Source organism: Melospiza georgiana, chromosome 13, assembly GCF_028018845.1.
Source record: "Melospiza georgiana isolate bMelGeo1 chromosome 13, bMelGeo1.pri, whole genome shotgun sequence".
Lineage (NCBI taxonomy): Eukaryota > Metazoa > Chordata > Aves > Passeriformes > Passerellidae > Melospiza > Melospiza georgiana.
Genome location: NC_080442.1, coordinates 5,903,397 through 5,924,692, shown reverse-complemented (window position 1 = coordinate 5,924,692; position 21,296 = coordinate 5,903,397). Strand labels below are relative to the sequence as shown.

The 21,296-nt window shown below is 40.7% G+C and overlaps 1 protein-coding gene across 7 annotated transcripts in view; it reads left to right on the top strand.

Moving 5' to 3' along the window:
* Window positions 1-21,277, top strand: part of ENTREP2 (endosomal transmembrane epsin interactor 2) — an 87,237-nt gene extending 65,960 nt beyond the window's left edge. Inside the window, exons 5-13 of one of the 7 annotated variants that reach the window (XM_058033620.1) lie at window positions 1,007-1,114; window positions 7,592-7,654; window positions 10,206-10,366; window positions 10,953-11,088; window positions 14,203-14,278; window positions 14,944-15,534; window positions 19,423-19,497; window positions 20,184-20,515; window positions 20,889-21,277. In XM_058033620.1, the coding sequence (XP_057889603.1) occupies window positions 1,007-1,114; window positions 7,592-7,654; window positions 10,206-10,366; window positions 10,953-11,088; window positions 14,203-14,278; window positions 14,944-15,534; window positions 19,423-19,497; window positions 20,184-20,515; window positions 20,889-21,077 (1,731 nt within the window). In that variant the 3' untranslated portion in view covers window positions 21,078-21,277. The remainder of the gene's footprint in view (window positions 1-1,006; window positions 1,115-7,591; window positions 7,655-10,205; window positions 10,367-10,952; window positions 11,089-14,202; window positions 14,279-14,943; window positions 15,535-19,422; window positions 19,498-20,183; window positions 20,516-20,888) is intronic. The other 6 variants (XM_058033623.1, XM_058033622.1, XM_058033621.1 and 3 more) reach the window with 6 other exon arrangements.
* The last annotated feature ends 19 nt before the right edge of the window (window positions 21,278-21,296 follow it).

Here is a 21,296-nt window from a genome sequence, read left to right as displayed (position 1 = left end):
CATGGAAGTTGTTTCATGCATTGGCAGTGAATGAAATACTCTGTTAAACTTAGACCCTATGGAATGTTCTTTACACAGAGAGTGGTTTTACTCACTGTGGTGTAGCAATTTTCTTCTGTTCTCTGTGCTGCTTTTTCGCAAATGCTTTTACTGGCTATTCAGGGAACTGGGCCATACAACAGCCCCAGCAGCCATGCAGTTTCTGTACAAGGATTGTAGTAGTTTTGAAATATTGCCAGCACACGAAATTCTTTTCTTTTCACTGGCTGTGGAGAAAGTAAATACAAATCTGATGATTGGAAGAGAGATAAAGGCTTTATTTTTAGTGACATCATTACTCTAAAAATGTTCCATTTTAATTCAAATGTTTATTTTCTTTTATTCTACTTATTAAACCAATATTCTCTGTTCTATTTTAAACTTCTTGTTCTTTAAAAACAAAGCCAACAATATGACCATAGGCACTCAATTCATCAGTAGAAGGTGAAATATCTGGGTGGGTAATCACTGCTTTTCTCTCGTGTATAAAAATGCATTGAGTTTCTGACACAGGATAAGTGTCTTTATTTCATACTAGAATTTTTTTAACACACAACCCTAAGTTGTAGATTTCAACTACTCAAAGCAATAATATTTCTGCATGTAGTTTTTAATCAGAGATGTCTTTTACAGTATCTTTCTTGTGATAGCTGTAGCTTGGAGTCAACTGTGAAAGAGTAATTTGTCTTTTTGGGGAACAAGGAAATTTGAATACCAATATTTCTGAGGAAATATCTAATAGCAAATGTGTTGTGAGAACTGGGGAAGGGAAGATGTTTGTTTCTGTAATTGCTGCTTTTGTGGATTGCTCCCTGAAAAAGATTACAAGCTAAATGAGTTCTACCCAGTTATTTGGGACCTTATTCATGGATAGCAGTTGAGAGTGTTTGTTATCAAATTCCTCAAGCATTTCCTGTGCTTTGTGTCCCTGAGATAAGAGATGATATTCTGCTGCTGTCTCTTGCAGGACCTGTTGTTCAGTGTGTGCGCTCTCAATATCATCTCCACCATTGTCTGTGCTTTGGCAACAGCAATGTGTTGCATGCAGATGGTTTCTTCTGATCTCCTGCAAATGGTGAGTACGTTTCAGTGGCAACCCAGGGTTTGTCCAGCACAGCACAGTGTCCTTCTCTGTGGATGCTCGTTTGCTACTCTTTGCTTATAAACTTCAGCCTACTTGTGTGTCTGTGTAGTGTAAGAATGTGTGTGTACATGGGTGTATTTTCTATCTGCATACATCTATATAAACATAGCATGTAGATGTATGCAGCATGAGGAGCTGCTGTGCTTCAATGTTTATGTATTATAGTGTATGATCAGGATTTTGCAATTGGGAGTTCTTTTTTTTAACGAGGTGATAAACGAGGTTCAGTTACATTTGCTGTCATCACTTGTATATTATCTCCACTTTTCACACTACCCAGAGCAATTACTTAGCTTTAAGATCCTGGTTTTCATTACTAGATTCCTATGAGAACTACAGAGTATGGCAACTATAAGCTCAAAACTGGAACTTTTCACAGCCCTGCGCCAATAATTGTGTTTTCATAAGGCAAACATGTTCAGTCAGAGTAGCAGTTGTGTTCAGAACTAGAGCAAAAAGGATCATTAGTCTTCTGCACAGTCAGCTGCATCACAGGATGCTGTCTTGTTTTGGTTGGACAAAGGCAGCTTTCCTATTCCAAATGAGTGTTGGGATTCACAAGGTTTCAATGTTAAAAACAAAAAAAACAAAAAAATTTTTAAAACCTTTGTATTTTTCAGGCCAGCTTCACTGCTGGCAACCTTGCTCTATTGCTGATTAATCTAGGAATGTCCTGTTTAATAAAGGAGGGCACGCACACAAATCTAATACTGGCCATTTGTACATCTGGCATTGGAAAAATTTGCATGGATGAAAGACTGGCCCAGCAAGTCAGCTGCAAGCCATTTAAACAACACAGAAATGTTGTAAAACCTGCCCATGCAGGCACAGTTGTTTTAAAAAGAAATAAATAATTAGAAATACACTGGGTGCCATGGGTATTGATTTAAGTACATGAATTACAGAGATAAGGCTGCCCTTTCTAGACAAGATTCCAGTCACTGGGTTTCAAACTCAGTTAAAGAATCTCTTCAGTCTGGGATCTGGTGTTTGCTTCACATAGAAATGGGTATAATAAGTTGGGCTCATATGTTTAGGTAATTACTGTAAATAGAACATAAATGCATTTTTGCTGTAGGGCTCTGTGTATGCATATTGTGCAGGCTTGTAGAGGCTTGTGAACAGTGCTATTTAATAGCACTAGTATGGATGGGAAACAATTAACAGAAATAATGTTCAGCTTCAGCTGATGACACTTGTATTTTAAATGGTAAATGGTCTTTATTGTATTCTGGCTATTCTTTCTTTTCATACACTCTCCCTCTCCATATTACAAGAATGCCCATTGACTAAAGAACTATTTCACCTGCAGTGATGATGGGGAGATGAAGAGATTATCATACCTTGAAAACTCTGTCTGTCTAGTGGAAAAATGGTAGCAGTGATCCAGAAGTGTATATTCCAGGAATCTTGATCTACACTTGATGGTATTTAGCAGTGTCAGAGGAATAAAAAGAAATAGGTGACAATGATCCAAGACCAATATTAAAGTGCTTCTGATGGGCATATGCAAGAAGAAATAACCTCAATAAGGAGTCAAATTCCTAAAAGGGCATAATTTTTCTCTCTGCCACCTCATTCTGGATGTCTTTAAAACTCTTTCTTGCCCACCTGGCAATGCTGCCATTTCTTGGTTTCAGTGTTTATTTCTTTTTGCTTCCTATGCTTTGTGTTTCCAGCTTTCTGTCTTCCTGCTTAGCTGCCTGTTCTCCCACACTTTCAGCTCCATCGACAAGAAATTTCTTCCTTCTCCCCAGAAGAAGGGAAATACAAATATATCTATATTTCTGCTCAATCCCAGTCTTTTCTTGTTTATCAGTTTTTCCTTTCTTTTTTCAGGTTGCTGAGCCCGATTCCTACCAGGCCTAAGTGAGCGTAACTTCCCTGGGGCTACGCTGACTTAGACCAGCTCAACCCTCACCTGAGGATTTCTTTTTCTTTCACTACTTTCAGCCTATTGCCCCATGATCTGCAGTTCCTCTTTGCTCTGCTACACCCAGAAATCTGATTAACTTCATTTTCTCTTGCTTGTTAATGCTGGATTTGTGCTTTTTCCTTTTGCTTTTCACTGATGCATCTTCTCTTAGCGGGGTTGTACCAAGTTGGAAGTTTGACAGCAGCAGCAAAGATACCACCCCTCAAAGCTGAGGAAGTTTTAATTATTGTGCTGATGGTTTTATTGTGTTCTGCAGTATTCAGGAGCTCTGTAGGCTCTCCTGTAACAAGAAGAGGCAATAGGGAACAGCCTCCTTGGATGTCATTAGGTTATCATTAGCGCAATCAGTTCTGTGATTCCTGTGCTGTGTTCTTGTCTCAGAAATTAATCCATTGGAATGGTAATTTTTGCAAATTCAAAGAATTCCAATTTATTGCTTAGCAACATAAGGCAGGTGTAACAGTCTCAAGAAAATTTGCAGCAATGATTCTGTGATTTTGTGCTTTGTTGATGACTTTTGCATACAGCAAGTGTCTTGATTCCTACAGGCAAGCTGATGTATTTTACTGAAAACTGCTGTCTTCTGACATCCCAGCCTTCAGGAAAAACATCCTAAAAACACAAACACAAGCTGTCCAGTAGTAAGCACAGTTTAAATTTTCCAGTGAATATGAAGAAGTGTTTTTTGGTTTAAAAACAGTCCTATGCAACAAATATTTTATTTCAGGTGCTAAGGGAAAAAATACAGAAAATACTTCCAAGTAGTTTTATTACTTTATATTATATTTTTTCTGGATTGTTCCTTGTTTTAGAAAGTACCCCAAAATTTTCATTTCACTTTAGCCTTTCTCACTGTGCTAAGTATGTGCATTTGCCCAGGCAATTGTACTAAAGCTGCAAGAGAAAGTGATGCCATGGCTAAAGATTGAAAAGGCATTTGTTGTGTTTCACTAGAGAGTTTAAGGCTGCACTCCATTACAGGGCTTCCCAGAATTGTTCTTTCTATGTGCACACCCCTCCAGGAAATAAATGTGAATCAAATCGGATCAGATCAAGGCTCTGTAATGTGAAGAAACCGCTCTTAATAACCAAACTGTCACTTCCATGATATTTCATTTGTTGCCTGAGGCAGTTTCAGTTTGCATCTTGTTTGATGAATGGCTGCTGTGAAAATGCACCCTGTTTTCTTCCAAAGGTATCTGCCTGGATTAAAATAAGAAATACAAAATATTACAGCCACTGTGGCCAGGATAAAGCATGAATTACACCTATTCCAGTCCTCCTTCCACTCCTGATATGTTTATACACTTCTTAGCCTAGAAGTGCTGGCACTGATATCAATGAGCGTGTTCTGATTTTATCACCATCACTGTTAGTAGCTGTTCATGTTGTGTGATACCTAAAACCATCTGTTATTTTGTAAAGAAAATAAGGTAATGATGACACATGCAAGCTGTAATGTTTAATTACTGTTTTCATCAGTCCTAGTGATAATTCAGCATGTCATTATCTTAATAGGCTGTAGTTAATATTTCTACTCAAACACCTCACAGAAAGCATCTCTCTATGAGGGTAAAATTTTGCTGGCATTGTTTAACCCCCATATTCTGGTGAAATTGTAATAAAAAACCTGTAGAGTGAAGCTTAAGTGAGAATTGATCTTACGTTATAACATAAAACTTTTAATTTAATCTAATCAAAACTTAAATAATCCTTTTTTGGGCACAAAGCTCACTTAAGGTAGTGTAAAACCCAGATGACATTCCCTTTAGAAATATGCATTGGGGATGATGTACATCCATAGAAAAATCCTAAATGTAAATATGGTTGCATAAATACTCCCCTCACACCCACCATAAATGCACACCTTAGGTCAGGAAATCTTCTGACATTTTTAACAAATGTACAATTTTTCATCAAACACTTTATTGGTAGAATAGGAATATTTAATATTTAAGACTAAAATATGGTGACTTCAAAAAAGATATGACAGAGCAATGCCCATGAGGCTCCTGTGATGGTTCTAGGAACAGCAACTGGAAACAACTGAACAGAAAAATCTGAATGCATTTTCCTTATCAAAATATTTTCTGTCTCATAATTTCCCTTTAAGATCAGGGACAAATTAGAAGAGTCAGCCATAATCCTTCTGTTCTTGTAGACAATTAGAGTCTACATTTTCCTTCAGCAGATACTGATTCCAGTGTTTTAGAAAAGGAAAACAGTAACCTGTCCAGGAGGACAGCTAATTGAAGACAGAATTATAGACCCGAGCGTATTGCACAGAGCTTTCACTCAGGATAACATGCCAGTATTTAATTATATGCAATTAGAAATTTCTATTTCCTATTCTCAAAAATCAGCAGATTTTATTTTTATAAATGACTGAAATGAGAATAATGAACTCTGGAGTCTCCAAAGGACTGATTTCGGAGTTATACAGTGCATGTAATAAATGTGATATGAAACAGAGGTAATTACATGCAGATACAGGAAGAACTCAGATAAGTTTCCCTTGGAGCACCAGGCACACACTGATACAAGGCACTTGTGGTTGATAAGCTGTAATTGCTGAGCAGTGGCTCCCAGCAGTGGCATTTCCATGGGGTCAGTGGTGCTGGGCAGGGTGTGCAGAGCACAGAATCTCTTTGCTGATGTTCAGTGGGCAGGTCCCACAGCTGGAGTCCTGGTGCAGAGCTGTCAGTCTGACATGCCTTGGGCAGAAGGATGGACCACATGAGGACAGTTCCAATAGAGAATTATATTGACAGGTCTTACCTGCTCTTTCTTCAGCTCCTTAACTGGGTGTCCTCCATCAGCTTTTACCTCAGTGTACTCAGAATATCCAGAACATGGATAATACCTTCTGATCACTTCAGTGACCGACTTACGGACAGCCTTTCAGTGAAGAGCTGGAAAATCGATCTGACAAAAAGAGAATGAGTTTTACAATTTTACACATGTCTATGTAATGGTGTTTATTCCACCTGGAAAAGTCAGACACTGAGAGATGTGTTATTCTTCCCTGGGCAGGGATGGCTGATGTGTCTGGCTGCAGGCTGGGAGCTGGCAGAGGTCACTGGTGTCCAGCCCCATTGTTGGCTGTGTGGAATTTTCAGTACTGTGGCAATGAACCCTTGAGCATAACTGCATTTTCAAAAACTTTTACCTCTTCTGGAAGTGGGGTACTTCTAGCATTTGTGCTTCTAATTCTCTGCTTCCTAACAACTTGCTGATGCTGCCATGGCAAACTTCTGTATTGAATGCAGGTCCAACAGTGGGTTTACAGCATTTTACAGCTTTCCTGTTTACCCTGCTGCAACCAGGCAGAGAGAATGTTTTACTCTTTCCTCATAACCACAGACAAAATAAGTAGTGCTCACTATGAGGGCTGTTTAAATCAGGCTGTTCCACTCTGTCCAAGCCAGACATGCCCAATGAGAACACACTGAGTTCTGTGGTCAGTGTATGCTCTGTTCCACATCACTTTGGCACAAGCACTGGGCTGTGTGAGGCCCTTCCAGTATCAGACACGTTTCACACACTAAAGTAAGGCCAAGGATGAGGAAATACCTGTCTGTGTGAGTGTAATAGTATGAATGCCAAGCTTCAAACATAAGGTCAGCTGTTTCCTAAAAGACCATGAATTCCAGATCTGTGTTTCATTGCCTGTCAGATTTCTGAAAGCTCCCAGCATCCAACAGCTCCAGCAGGGTAACAGAAATGGTTGAGTCTTCTGGATTTCCACAGCCGTGGGCTTTCTATTTCTTTCTAGTAAATATGTTTCAAGAACCTGTTGATAGCTATAAATTTTTGCTAAGCTTTTAATGCAGCTGGATAATTAGCATTTACCAGAAATGCTATATGCTGTTGATCTTTGTCTGCAACCATTTTCTATCCATAGCTTCTGCAGTGGCCATCAGTTCAATCCCAAGGCTGGCTGGGAGTCCCACTGTGTGAGCTGTTCCGTGGAGTGAGCTGCAGTTTTTGACATGATATTGAGTGCAATTTGATCCTGTTTATCCTGGTCACTGAACAGCCACCCCCATTTTCTGCTTGGCAGTTCTTGTTGTTGTCTGTCCTGTTTGCCATCAGTATCTTGAGACTGATTATTTGATAACAGCTGTCTTCTAATACCAGAAATGTGTGTTTCTGTCTGAAAGTATTTGTCAGTTTTTGCAGCTTTCTCAGCTCTGCATTTTATTACTGTCTTTTTTTAACCTATGAAATTTGTATTAAACTTTGCTGAAACCCTGCCAGAGTTCACTATTTGAGAGTAACTCTTGAAGATGTTTAAAATACATTTTCCTGTAGAAAGAATGAGCTTTTGCAGACTAGCAGAGATCAGTAGACAACGTAGAGTGGAATAAAATATGACTTAATTCCCACTTACTAGCTTTCAATTGTTTTCTCAAGGATGTCTGTTCTTTGTGGTAATCCCTTATATTTGCTATTGTTTCATTTCCTGCTAGTTTCCCTCTTACAGCCTTTTTCACTTTAATTTCTGTGCCTTCCAGCAGGATGATATCACACAGGTAAAGTGTTGTTTATAAACACCCCAAACATGTGTATTTCCATGTCCATCCTGCCGCTCGTTGTCAAGTGTTGGTCACAGTTTGTGCCCATGGTTTGTACGGCCAGACCTTGAAAGGGATGCAGAGAATTCTGCTGTTCAGCTGAGCTGCATCCAAGCATCAGATCTTTTCCTCCTGGAGCCACAGCCCCTTCTGCCCTGTGTGCAACCTCTCCCTTCTGTCATGTCCCACACAGTGTGTGCTGGTGGTTCACCTGCTGTGCAATGCCCTGTGTTTGCCTGCCCCGTTCTGACAGGGGTGAGGGGATCCAGCACTGAGGGAACAGAGCTGCAAGTTCTCTGGTGCAAACCAAAGCTTGGGGTCCATGGCAGCATGGAAACAGTCTGGGAGAAGGTCAAGGAAGTTGTAAATTAAAATGGTTTTTTTTCCAGATTGTAAAAATGACCCCAATTATCAACTGCTTTAGTAAGATGAGGGCAGTCCTGAGTCTGGTGGAGTCAAATACTGTACAAAAGATGACCCAGCATACGCAGATATTTGTTTTCATTATGATAAATGTTTACAGGTTTTAGGTAATTATGTTGATGTTTGTCTTGCTTCCTGTTTTCCTAAAAGATTCTTCCATGTATTTGAGATGGTAACAGACCGATGATTGCTTAGGGCAGAAGTCTGGACTTTAATGGTTGGCATTCATGTTAGGTTACACTTTAGGAAATGGCTGTTGAAAATCAGATGAGTTTAGACCAAATGACTGCAAGAAAGTTGTGGGGTTTTTGGTTTTTTCCCCTGTAAGCCAAACAGAGAAATGTCTGATAGTACTTGGTATGGCAGCTTCCCAACTCACATAGAGGACGAAAGAGCATCAGACATTTCACGTAACAAAGAGCAAATCAAACTGATGCCATGTCTCTGTTTCTCAGCTGTACCATGAGAGAATGCAATGGCTGAAAGTCCTTGGTTGGCTGTAGGATGTAAGGAAATAACAAATTCTGCAGAGGAGGTTCTTTATTAATAGTTATGTGTGGAAATATCTCTGGAGAGCCCAGCAGCCAATACTTCATTTGACAAATAGGTGGTACTGGTCCTCCTGACCCTCTGCTGTGCTGTGTTATCACAGCTCTGACCTTTCAAACAACATACATAGAGAGAGTGTAATAAAACTGAGATGTAACTCAAGCTTTAAAACGCAAAAGACCAGTGTAATATCTGTGATGTGGTAAATTCAGCAGAACTACACCAAGTTAAATTTCAAAAAGTGATAAATATAGAACTGTGATATTAAAAATGAAGGTAATTTACTTTGTATTTGCTGGATCTCGTAAGCATAAACATTTTCCCTTTTATTTTACTTCTTCCCAAATCTTTATCATGGATTTAAACAAAAAACAGTGTAATGAGCCTACAGTACCATAACATAGGAGGTCTTGTTCCAGCCCAAAAAAGAAATGTGCCTTCAGCAGAGGTTCTTAGCAGGCTTGTTTTAGAAGGTAGGAGCTAAAGTAATTTACTGATCCAAGAAAAGTGATATGAGAGCAGAAGCTTGCCTGGAGAAGAAAACATTCTGTGGTTTTGGAGTGTCTTTTAGTCCCCCTTTGATCCATGGGGACCCAATAGAGCCAGGTGTGGGTTGTGGGATCTTCAGGATAGTCCATATTTGATCTTGGATTAGTTCAGGCCTTTCCCAGAACACTTCTGATTGTTCCTGATATCAATGGTGTTGGAATGGCTTCTTTAGATCCCTGCTCTCCTGGAAGCTGATGAGGTCTCTGTCACAAAAGTTGATGTGCTTCTCAATATTATTGCTTTTTATTGCGCAGTGTAGTTATTTGCTTTTGGGTTTTGAGATGTGTATATGGAATACATGTTTTTCTTACTTTCATACCAGTGCTTATAAGCTTTATACCACATTTAAGTGTGCAGTGTCTGTATCACCAAACCACAAACAGCTATTAAGAATATTTCATTTTACAAGAATAATAAAGAATAGCTATAAACAGCCCCTTCATTGGAAGTGAAAAATGGGTGGGATATTTCCAGTTGTTTTATTCAAAACACAATGTCTATATAGTAGCCTGTTTCTAGGTAGTTTTATTTGGGGTTGTTTTGGGGGTTGGTATTGTGGTTTTTTTCTCTGCAAGTGCAAGGCAGTTCAGATTGGAAACAAAAACATGCAAATATTTATTTTAGCAGTTATATCTATTTTTGATCAGTTATTAAAATAGAACTGATTATGTGGGGCTACAATAAAACAATATACAATGTAGAAATATTTCTTGAAAAGCCATTAAATTGTAAATGTCTGTGTCCTGCATCCCAAGACTGACTGACCTGGAGGCCCACAGCCTCTCTGCCTTTAGTAAAACCTTGTGCTGTATTTTGGCAATCTGATCACAAGTATTCTTATGCTCCCAGAAGTGCCTTTTTCATTTCAGCTTGGGTATTTATGAATTTGATACTGGTCAGGGTTGCTAATATTGACCTTTTATTAAAGTTGTTGATATTGGTGATGATGTTTCTACCATCTGAAGGAACTTTACCTGTTCATTTCCAGTTTCTGCCACAGAGGCCACATTCTGCCAATCCTGACTGCATGACTCCACATGGGACTGTCCTGCACCAGACCTTGGATTTTGATGAGTTCATCCCACCAATCCCCCCCCCTCCCTACTACCCACCAGAGTACACCTGCACGCCCGTGGGGGAGGCACAGAGGTGATGCCCTGCCCTTGCACTGGGTCTGAGTGCCTGCAGCTCTTTCCAAGAGCACAAACCCAAATCATCTCCTTCGCTTACACTGGGCTCTTCTTTGCCAGACAGATTGCATATGTTTCTTTGCAAACTTGTTAGGTTACATCTGGAAATATTTGTGTTAAAGCATTTCTGCAATAGAGAAATGACTGAGCTTAACTAAGACAAGGATAACAATATCTGAGCTTTGAGCAAAGGTCCCTTTGCAAGTGATCCTTTCACAGTTAACATTATACATTTGAAGTTGAGTCTGAAATTTAATTTTTAAAGGAAATTATTGAAATTAATGTGTATTAATTTGGACCAGTTGAGGATGTTTATGATGGCAAAGCAGGCTGGTAAAGATGGCTGGCATCCTAAATAAAAAACAGTTGTTAAAGCCACCCTGTGAACCAGGGCTTCATTTTGGATGCCTTGTCTAATAAATTTCTTGAATGTAATTCTTTGTACTGCATTGGCTTTGAATTCAGAAAAGTATTTACATCACTGTGGTATAGGTAATAAATCAATGCCATTTCTTAATTGTTTGCTTGTTTATGGTTTTTTGTAGAAGTCTCCATTTGGACTTCCCTCATTCCCCATTTGGTGCTCTATATGAAGTAACCATTAATAGCCCAGGAATGCTGTATCCAAGTGAGCTGCCCCCTCCTTATGAGGCAGTGATTGGAGAGATGCCTGCCAGACAGGTGAGGAAAACCAAAGGAAATTCGTTATGTGGTCTTCACATTTTCATGGTGCAAAATAATTCTAGATAAACTTTTAAGAACAATCATTAGAAAATACTTTTATTCTTTAAAAACATTTTCCAGACCATTTTCTTTATAAGGGTTTAGCTAACAAATGTTACTTCCTATGCAGCAGCAGTGAGTAGTTCTCTATTGCTTAACCTTCTGATTGTTGCAGTTTGTAGTCATCAGCTTCTGCTGTTGTGGCAAGAAACTGCTACTCCTGAGAGTGCAGAACAGGTTTCAGCATCTTGCCTGTTCACCTCTGGCCACCTGAGCTCCAGAGCTGCTTGTTCTAATCACCAGAAGATGAGTGGTGACTTCATTTCTGATAGTGATAGTAATGTGGTTTCCTACCAGGAGTGAGTGCATACGAGCTTGGTGGTTGCTGTTCAGAGCTTGTGACAGGCTCTGTTCTCAGCACTGCAGCTCACTGGCAGCGAGAACCAAAGCCTACAGTGACAGCCACAGATTTTTCTTGACAACAAAAGCCTGCTTGTATTTTTTGCAATTAGTGTCCCAGCTGAGCTGTCTAAGACAGTTTTGGGTCTACAAGAAGAACAAAATGGAGACCTGAGTCCTTACATGCTGCAAATGCTCCCATAGAGCACAATACAGTAGGAACTGAAATAATGAGATTTATAAATCCCTTAAAGGCAGGCTTGGCAATGGAAATCATGTCAGGGATTTAGCTACAAAAGTGCTTCTGGGAACCATTATGTAATAATGTCATAATTGTAAAACCTTTTACTGTGCATCAAGCAATAGGTTTTATTTGTTTTTAAATGGATTGAGGTCCTTAGAATTTTATTAAATTGTACCAAATTGGACTCGGTATTTCATGCGTTTTATAGGCAACAAATGTCAATGCTAATTTAAGTGGTTGCATCCATGTAAAAATTGCTGTTGTCATCTGTACTGATTAGGAATTCCCATTTCATGAAAAAATGTGGTTTTCAGTGTTTTCCATGCAGGGTATTGACTGGGATATAGAAAAGATAAGAAAAAACAGATCAGGATTCTGGGTGAACCGAATCAATGACAGTGTTTTATAAGGTTTTCTAACCTGTAGGCTCTGCAGGCTTGTTAAAAGCACAGGTTTTCTTCCTTTTTTCCATTGATGCCTTAGTGACTGTCTGAGGATGTGGAATTCAATAAGGTTTTGTTACCCTTGGCTGTGCAGGAGCCTGCATGAAACCATGTGCTGTTCCTGTGTGAACCCAAACTCTGACCTGGCTTCAACATCACAGTGCTACCTGCTACAATTCAAACCCTGGTTCTCCTTCCCCCAGGCAAAGGGTTAATCAATTCCAAATCCACAGAAAATACATTCAGCAATTATTCAGAGACAATGCAGAGTGTCAATAAATGTTTCAGCACAATCTTCCACAGATGTTTTCCAGTCAGTGATTAAGAAATTAAGTCAGTGATTATGAAAGTGCCTAGATTAAGAATTTATGAAAGCTCCTAGAATCCCTAGATTTTTAAAAAGAAACAAACACCACTAAAACATTACACCACTTCTTCCAAAAGGTAGTCAGTCTGAATCTTCTACAACAACAAAGAGCATTTGTGAACTTACTTACTTACATTTGTGAACATTTCTTACTTTTCTAGTCAGTTCCAGAACTTCCACAGTTAGGTCCCAGGAACAATCTGTGACTTCAAGTGACACCACATTTTACTTTTTACCACAGATGAGATACTCTGCTACAATCAAGAAAGATCCATTAAGAAATTTCCAGGGGAATTGTTTAAAAATTTCACTTTTGAAATTTTTGAGTGATTTCACATTTGCTTCCCAGTCTTCTATCCATCCATCTCTTGCTGAGTTAAAGTATTTCTGGTAATGTTCTTTGCTCGGAGTTGTATTTGCTAAACTTGAAATAATTTTTAAAAACAAAATTTGTATCAAAAGAAGTTTTCTGGTCACTGGATCATAGAGAGAGAGAGATAGATAAATAAAGAAAACAGTGAGCACAGTAAGTTATGCACAAATATATGTGCTTTAATCTACACCGGCTCGTGAAATGGAAGCTCTTGCCCTAATAGCTTCAGACTAATTGTGTCACATCCAATTTTTTAGGCCAGACACAGATTAAGTGCTTGACAGAAAGGTTTGCACAGAGGTGACTGATGCTGATTTCTAGACTGTCACCAACCATAATAAGCTCTACTAGTTAATTGTGGCCCTACAGACAGAAGTAGATATGATGCTTTCTGCTCAAGATGGTATCAGTTTCATTCCTTTCAACCTTTTTGTATTTTTTCTCTTTTTATTTTTGTTACCAGCTATTTATTGGAATGATTTTTGGATTATCACATTCCCAAAGAACTGCAAAAAAATCTATCAATATTGGTAATAAGGTCCAATCCAAAGTCTAATCAAATCAATAGAAAGAAAATTTCCTAAATTTCAGGTATTTATGGATTCAGTATTTCCAGCAGGAATGAGTCTATATTTTGTTCACATAATTCTCAAAAGTGAAGGGAAGTTACCCCCTTAGATCCCCCCCTCAGAGAAAAGGTGAGTGGTAATAAATTCTGTGTCCATGGAGCAACCTCCACCAGGCTGGAGAGCACCTGGGTGGCAACGATGTTAAAGGGCTTCAAAACACATTAACAGGTAACATCCTCACAAATAACTAAGTGAAAATACTGCGCTTGTGCTTCTTTTTGTGGTTTCTGGTTTTCTCTCTCCTATTTTAGGGTGATGTGGTGAACAAAAAACCAAGCACAATATGAGAAAAGTAGACTGTAGAAAGAGAGATTGCTTTTACTCAACTCAGATATTAAGTTTAGTAGTGTAAGCCTGCAGCCCCAAGTGCCTGTGAATTCAAGATGAATTTACATTGTAGATTCAGGAAAAATGTAAAATTGCATTGAGCTTGTGTCTTTGCCTTGCATTTGCTCCTGACCCAGAGATGTAAAATACTTTAAATAGCTTTCAGTCTGAATAGCAGCTCATATGAAAGTGCCTCAGCATTGTCAGGTGTGTCCTTCAGATCCTGAGCACTGCACTTGGCTTGGTGAGCTGCAGGTCAATGATCTCTTTCATTCCAAATGTTCATTTAGGTCACTGGTGCTGCTCAGCAAGTGTCTGAACCGAGCCTGGGGGAGAGGAACACGACCCCGGACTTCAGCACCCAAGGTGATCCTGGCTTTGCATTTGTCTCCTTAGAGAGGGAAGTGGGAGCTTTGAGCACACTTTCTCTTCTCTTCTGCCCTTCCTAGTGGTGAAGGAATCATTTGCTTTCAGTTATTCATGGCAAGAAGGACCTTGTCACAGTCAGAGGCTGGGGCTGCAAGTGCAGAGCAGAGTTTTGCTAGACAGAGCTCTAGTCAGGCCCTTTGAGGTGGATCTGGGGACTGTTGTTTCTCTTCCAAGAGTCCTGCACATTCCTTGCAGCTTGTGTCTCATTGTCAGCAGCCATGGGGGGCTTCCTGACCCTCACACTCCTCCTCCAAAGAGTCATTTCCTCCATGGCTTCCAGGAGCTGAATTGGAAGCTTGCTGCCTGAAGCACCAATGTGGGGGATGCAAGTAGATGAGGACAATATAGGGCCTGTTTATTTAAAGTTCAAAAGTCAGTACCAAGAACAGCACAAAAATGTCTTTGCTGAAGGACACTAGAAAGAAGTAAATTATTTCAATGTTTTTTACTTTGGCTTTCTTCATCTGAGAGCTTTTGAGTTCTTATTTATAAAAGAACTTGAAGATTGCTCAATTTAAGTCAGTCTACAGAATATGGGGAGGGAGAAGATTGGGAGGGCAGGCAAGAAGTTTGTATTTTTCTCTGAATCTCTTGTTTTGCAGTTTCTGTGGAGAGCACCTCTTTGATGGTCTCTGAGGCTGTTGATGTCCCAGACCGTAGCTACTCCTCTGAAGATTTTTGTTCGCTGGAAGTTCAAGGATCTCTCCAGTCTGCAGATCTTTCTCCCTACTGCATAACCCCCAAGGGGGCTGCAGAGCAGAGCTGCAGTGCCCTGGATTGCCACCCTCGCTGCAGGTGTCACAGAACTCGCTCTGAGGGCTTTCCTGATGAGGGTGACAGCTCCCACAGCCCAGCCTCCACCGACACGTCCCAAGCACAGGAAAAGAGCTGTGCCCACGGCAGGTCCTTGGACTGTTCCTCAGGGAATTACAGCCCCTCAGAACGAGAACTGCAGAGTTCTGCTCAAGAGAGCAGTGCCGCGCCGCCTTTGAAGCAGAAGAAAACCTGCTGTGTGGACTGTCACCAGCCTCCTGCCACTTTGCAGACCTCTCCCTGTTTTGGGCCAGCAAACACTGCAGCAGGTGGCCCCGAGGCTGCTGTCCAGCAGCAGCAGCAGCACCTCAGCAAGCCCCCAGCCCCAGCCATCGTCCGCTCCAGCAGTGCCCCCGTGTCCTGCTCCTCTGCCACCGAAGGTAGGTGTGGGACACAGGGCAGCAAAGCACTGGGATTGATTGGTGCAGCAACTGGTGCTGCTGGAAATTCCATGCAGTGTTCCTAAGAGGGTGGTCTTAGGTGTGAAAGCTTTAGCTCCTTGCATATTTCCTAAATTTGTAAAAATTTAAGAATGGAAATGGAAAAATTGACAGAGTGAAAATAATTTTGGCTTTTCTAAATTTCACCATTCTTTCTGCACTGCTCAGAAAACCATGTGTTGAGTAGCTTTTCCCACCTCTCTTTTACTGTTCTACTGAGAGGCTAAACTGAGAAGTGCAATGGCAGCTGGGCTTTATTTAGGAGACTCCTCCTGGAGCTGTCACGCTTGTTGTACATCAGGATGTGATTCCTCAAGGTGACACTGACATTGGCAGTATTGGGGCATGTCACAGGCAGCCACTGTGACCAGTGGCAGCTTGGGGGTGTATGGTGAAAAGTTTTGAAGGACAAAGAAATGAACATGAGGCACATGACAAGATGATAAAGGAAAAGAAAAGCTTTTGGCTGTCGTGGATAAGTGTCTTCTGCTATGAATCTCCTTTTAGAAAAGTAGGGAGGAGGAGATGTTAGCTGAACAGTGTATCTTCATAAAAATATGCTTGTTAGTGAAAAAGAAAGGGTTGATTTAGTAGAGGATAGTAGCAGGAATGTGGAACTGTCTAAACCATTTGAAAGAGATCTAAGCTGTTTGGAGAGATTCAGAAGGGGAACCTGGAGAAGTGGCTTGAAAGTAAAGATTAAAAGCTTTTTAAGATGTCATGGGTTGTGCTGCTGCAAGATCTGTTCACCAGGCTTTGTAAGGGATCCAGAGGAAGAATTGTGTGACTAGCTCAGAGCAAAAGGAGACAAAATATTGAGATAACATGTTCCATTTAGGATGATATTTTGGTTCTATTGCACTTCTTGCATCTTTATAATATCATTTCAGAGACTTCATACTTAGCTCAATAATTGAATGCCTTTTACCTTTAGAAATGTAGCCTCTCCATCTGAGCCAGGAAAAGTGAATCTTTAATCTAGAAGTCTGCATTTATTTTATGACATTTACTCTGCTAGGATGTATGTGCAATGAAGCTGCCAGTAAGCAGACAGTAAGTAGGAATTTCTGAATCCTTTCTGCTGCTGCAAGTCAAGAAGAACAAGCCCTTTCTCTTCTGGATGGGGCTCTGCAGGGTTCCAGAGCTCTGCTCCATGTGCTCATGGAGCAGTGTTGGCCATGGGCAGCCGTGCCCCCGTGCTCCAGCTGGCTCTGGACACCTGGTGGGACAGATGCCCTCCTTTTCTTCTTAATGTGTCCTAAATACATTTATCTTCTCTTCTGCAAAAGTGACATGGAGGGACACCAGTTGGGCATTACTGAGATTAACTGGGCTGAGCAAAGACTGGAGTGGAGAGGCAGAGAAAGTTCCAGAGATGCTGACACCCAGGGGAGGGGGAGCAAGAGCAGGGACTCGGAGGGGCTGGGTGCTGACCTACAGAGACACTTCCTATCAAATCCTTCAGGGAAGGATTGACTTGAGTCTCTAGATGTCTTTCTTCATGCATCTGTTTGGCAAAATAGTTTGAAATATTTTACTCTGTGAAGGTTTACATTGCATCCCCTTCCTCTACTTTTTATTGAACCTGATTTGGAAATCATAGGTGGTTTAGAATGAGCCCAATTCTAGTAGCACATTCTGGCTGTTTGTAGCAGTCCTGAAGCGTATTTTTCCTAAACTGTGACAAACAGCTGAAGCTCTTTACAGTCTTTGTAAGTTTCAAAAGGCATTTGATCTGGATTTTTCATGACTGACTGTTGATATTCACTGCAGGCTTTTCAAATACACCTACGGGACTGAATAACAGGCAAAGATAAAGGGAACCAACTGAGCTCCCTCAACCAACACACAAGAAAAAGTGCTTTGGGGTTTTTTCAGTAACATACAGCTACTTTTAAAAATTGTCCTGGAGTAAAAGAACTGGTCAAGTGGATGTGACTTTATGAAAGACAGATCTGTAACTACACATTGTTAGTACTAATAACTGTGGATTTTGGAGAACTGAGGCTGGAGGAGCTTTAGCCATGTTCTCAAAGAGGAAAATACAGTGATCAGATTGTAGCTGGGGCTTGGGTTTTTCTTAAGACACTGCCTTTCTACTATAAGAAAAAATTACTAATTAATTTTCTGCCTCACCTCCAAGCCAACATGAAGAGGTTTAGAAGCACAACCTTGACATTTACTGTGTAGATTTTTGTGAAATGGATTTTGAATTGCACTGTGATTGCACTGCCCATAATTTGGAACAGAAATTATTTGACATGGGGATGGTGCATATGTACAACAGGACAGTGACACAACAGCAATGAGATCTAATGACACCAGTCTTTCAGGCTCTAAAACAGAATTCATTTGCTGCAGGCACATCTTGACCTGATGGGATGTCTATATGGTATAGTCACATAATTCTCCCACTAAACCCTTTTAAGTAAACTTGTTGGTTTTTTTTTTAATACCTGTCATTCCTAGTGGAGAAATTATAAATGAAGGTTTAGTTTAATAGGTGCTTTTTTACTCACTGTGTACTCCCTGAAAAACAGAAAAATGGTGAGTTCACATACAATTGTCAGACATGGTTCCCTCCTAAAAAAATTACTTAAAAGTTAATAGTTTGCACATTTTTTCTGCCTTTTCCCTGTAAAGTTTGTCATGGCAAAGGCAGACAAAATCAACTCCTAGCACAGATGTTTATTACAATAAACTTCATTTATAATCAGCTATGATAGACCATGTGGCTGTACCAGTTAAGTGCCTGAGTGATTTTTGTAGCGTTTGTGTTCCAGATAATTCAGGGTCATGTCCAGTAGTGTAGTTTTGACTTGCTGCAAGTACATTAAACTGTTTAGTAATGGATGGGAAGACACAACCTCTGAAGTGTCTCCTCTTAATAACCATGCCATGATTCATGTGCTACAGTACTTAAGCATAATAGAACAAATTAAAGACAGAATAGAAGCTGTCTCTCTTAATTTCTTACAGATTTGCTATGTTTTTAGCATCTTACATTTGTTTCCTTCATTTAATTATTCACTCTACCAGAGAGGATTATGCCAGCTTTTCATTATAAACTGTTCCTGGAGATATGGAAGAAAACCTGTCCTAAGCTACCTAGAAGTTCAAAACCATTTTCAGTCTTGGAAACAGATTAACAACTAAATGTGATGGTTTATTCCATCTTGTCAGAAATGAAAAAACTGCAGGTGGTAGTTACTGTACAGTGTGATCTCATCATCATTGATCCTCATGCTGGAATCCCAGAAACTGTCATTAGATGGCATCCAAAGCTGTTTGTAGATGCTTCATAACCACTTGTTATTGATTGGCTCATCAGGTACCACCCTGCTCATCTACCCATTAATTTAAACAATGGTGTGTTACATTTGTACTGAAAATAATGATAATATATTTTTTAAAGGAGGAGAAATATTGAATAAAAATGCTGGTTTTGTAGAAATTAGAAGGATTAATCTTTCTCATTTTTCCCATTTTCCAATATAAACTCTGTCCACCCAGGAAATACAGAAAAGGTCTGAGGTCTGCCTCTATAGGGAGCTTGCCATAGTTTCAGCACTTAAAGATGAAATATTTAGGATTACAGAGGAAACCATAAAACATGAACTCTGTCTTCCTCTTTGTATCTGTGTAGCAACTCACAAGGCATCTCTGGGTGTAGTAGCCTTTCTTTATGTATGGACGTCTTGAAAGCAGGATTTCCTTTGAGTAGTTTCATTCTTAAAGGAGATAATAAAAGGTTCCAGTGTATTTTCCCTTGCTTTGGGGAGGACAGCAGGGGTTGACTTTGCTCTTTCTGTCTGCCTTTGGTTGAAGGTGATAATTGTGCCTGGACTTCTGTGTGCAGGCAGTGCCAAGATGCAGGATTATCTCCAGCTACAGGAGAAACAGGTGAGAATTGGTTTTCTAAAGCAGAGGATGGGTTTCCTTTTTTTTTCTTTTCAAAATAATGAAAAGCTTCTGAGAGAGAAATGAGCTTTGAAAAATCTCAGGCAGAAAAGCCAGGTAACAGCATAAATGTATGGTGTACAATGCTGATGGAACCTGCCTTGAATGAAAGTAAATGTTTTGAATTAGGTCCTCTGGTTTAGATCAGCATTTCTGCTTTCTCTGTTTCTCACTAATCTCTCTTGCATATCATTTCCAAGGCCTAGAAATAGGCAGAACTTTAGCCTTAAAGCTGGGGTGAGGGGCTGGGCCTAAAAGAGTATGAGTGGCATGTAACACAGAGTAGCTGGTGGGTTTCCTTAGCATTAATGTCAGCTGAAGTCCTTGAAGGTGGACACAAAAATGTCTGGTTTGTGAAGTTCTTTAATTTCCCACCCACTCATTCTCAAGGCACGGCTCCTTTGCCATGGGAAGGTCTTACTCCTGATTACTCCTAGTTACTCCTGGTTAAAATTACCCATTTTGTAATGTTTCCTTGACTGCATGTTTTTGCTACTCTTCAAACAAAACAGACATTTTATGACAAAGTAGAAACTTTGTGACAATATTTGTTTTGCCTTTTTTTTTTCTTTTCTCTTTTTCTTTTTTTAAACTATTACTTTAAAGATATTCTTCCCCCCCTTTTTTAGTTCCTGTCTCTGGTTCTCATATGGCTGCCTCTGCTTGCCAGCATTCTTTGAGCAGTTTTCTACCAACTGGAAAACAGAGGGATACAAGGAAAAAAATTGATCTGCACCTAAAGCCAAAGGCTTTTCACACCGTCTCGAAAGAGCGGCCACGCTCCTTAGTGGACCTTAAGGCCTATAAAGACACAAAAATTTTAGTGGCAAAATTTTTGGAACATTCAAACTGTAATCTCCCTCCAGAAGTGCGTCACGTAGTGAACAGCATACGGTCAGTCATTAAATCTGATGAGAGACACATGGAAGAAGCCATCTTCAGTGCCAATATCATAGACCAGGTAGGCCACTGATGTTCTAAATGTGTGTCCAGTTTCCATAGACAAATGCCTTATATAAATGTTTTTGCAGCTGAAGTTCTTCAGACAATTCCTACTGAAGCTCTTTTATAGTTACATGGCCTCAGTAAGAAATAATTTCTATTTATTAGGCAGCAATACATTTTACACTGCAGTTCAGACAGGGAGCCTGGCTATGCTTTCCAGGTGCCCAGTCCTGAGCCCTGACCAGCTGCAAGGACAGAAGCAGGAGGGGTTCTGGTGGGCTGAACCTCCTTTGGAAGAGTTTCAGTGTTAGCTTAAATGAAATATTATTCAGTCTTTCCTTACCCCGTTTTCCTCATTCTTTCCTCCTCCCCTCCTGCCTTTCCCGCAGGTGATGACGAGCTCCCGGCAGGGCGCGGGCGGCTGCAGGAAGCGGCTGCAGGGGGATCTGCACCTGCGGAGCTGCGGCGCCCTGAGCTCCGCCGCGGCCCCGGCGCGCAGCCGGACCCCGCTCAGCCGCGCCCTGGAGCGGGAGCGGCCGCACAGCCTGATCGGGGTGTGCCGGGAAACCATCCTGTGACCGGGGTGTGCCGGGGAACCATCCTGTGACCGGGGTGTGCTGGGGAACCATCCTGTGACCGGGGTGTGCTGGGGAACCCTCCTGTGACAGGGTGCCCGGGAAACCCTCCTGTGACCGGGGTGTGCCGGGGAACCCTCCTGTGACCGGGGTGTGCAAGGCAACCATCCTGTGACCGGGGTGTGCTGGGGAACCCTCCTGTGACAGGGTGCCCGGGAAACC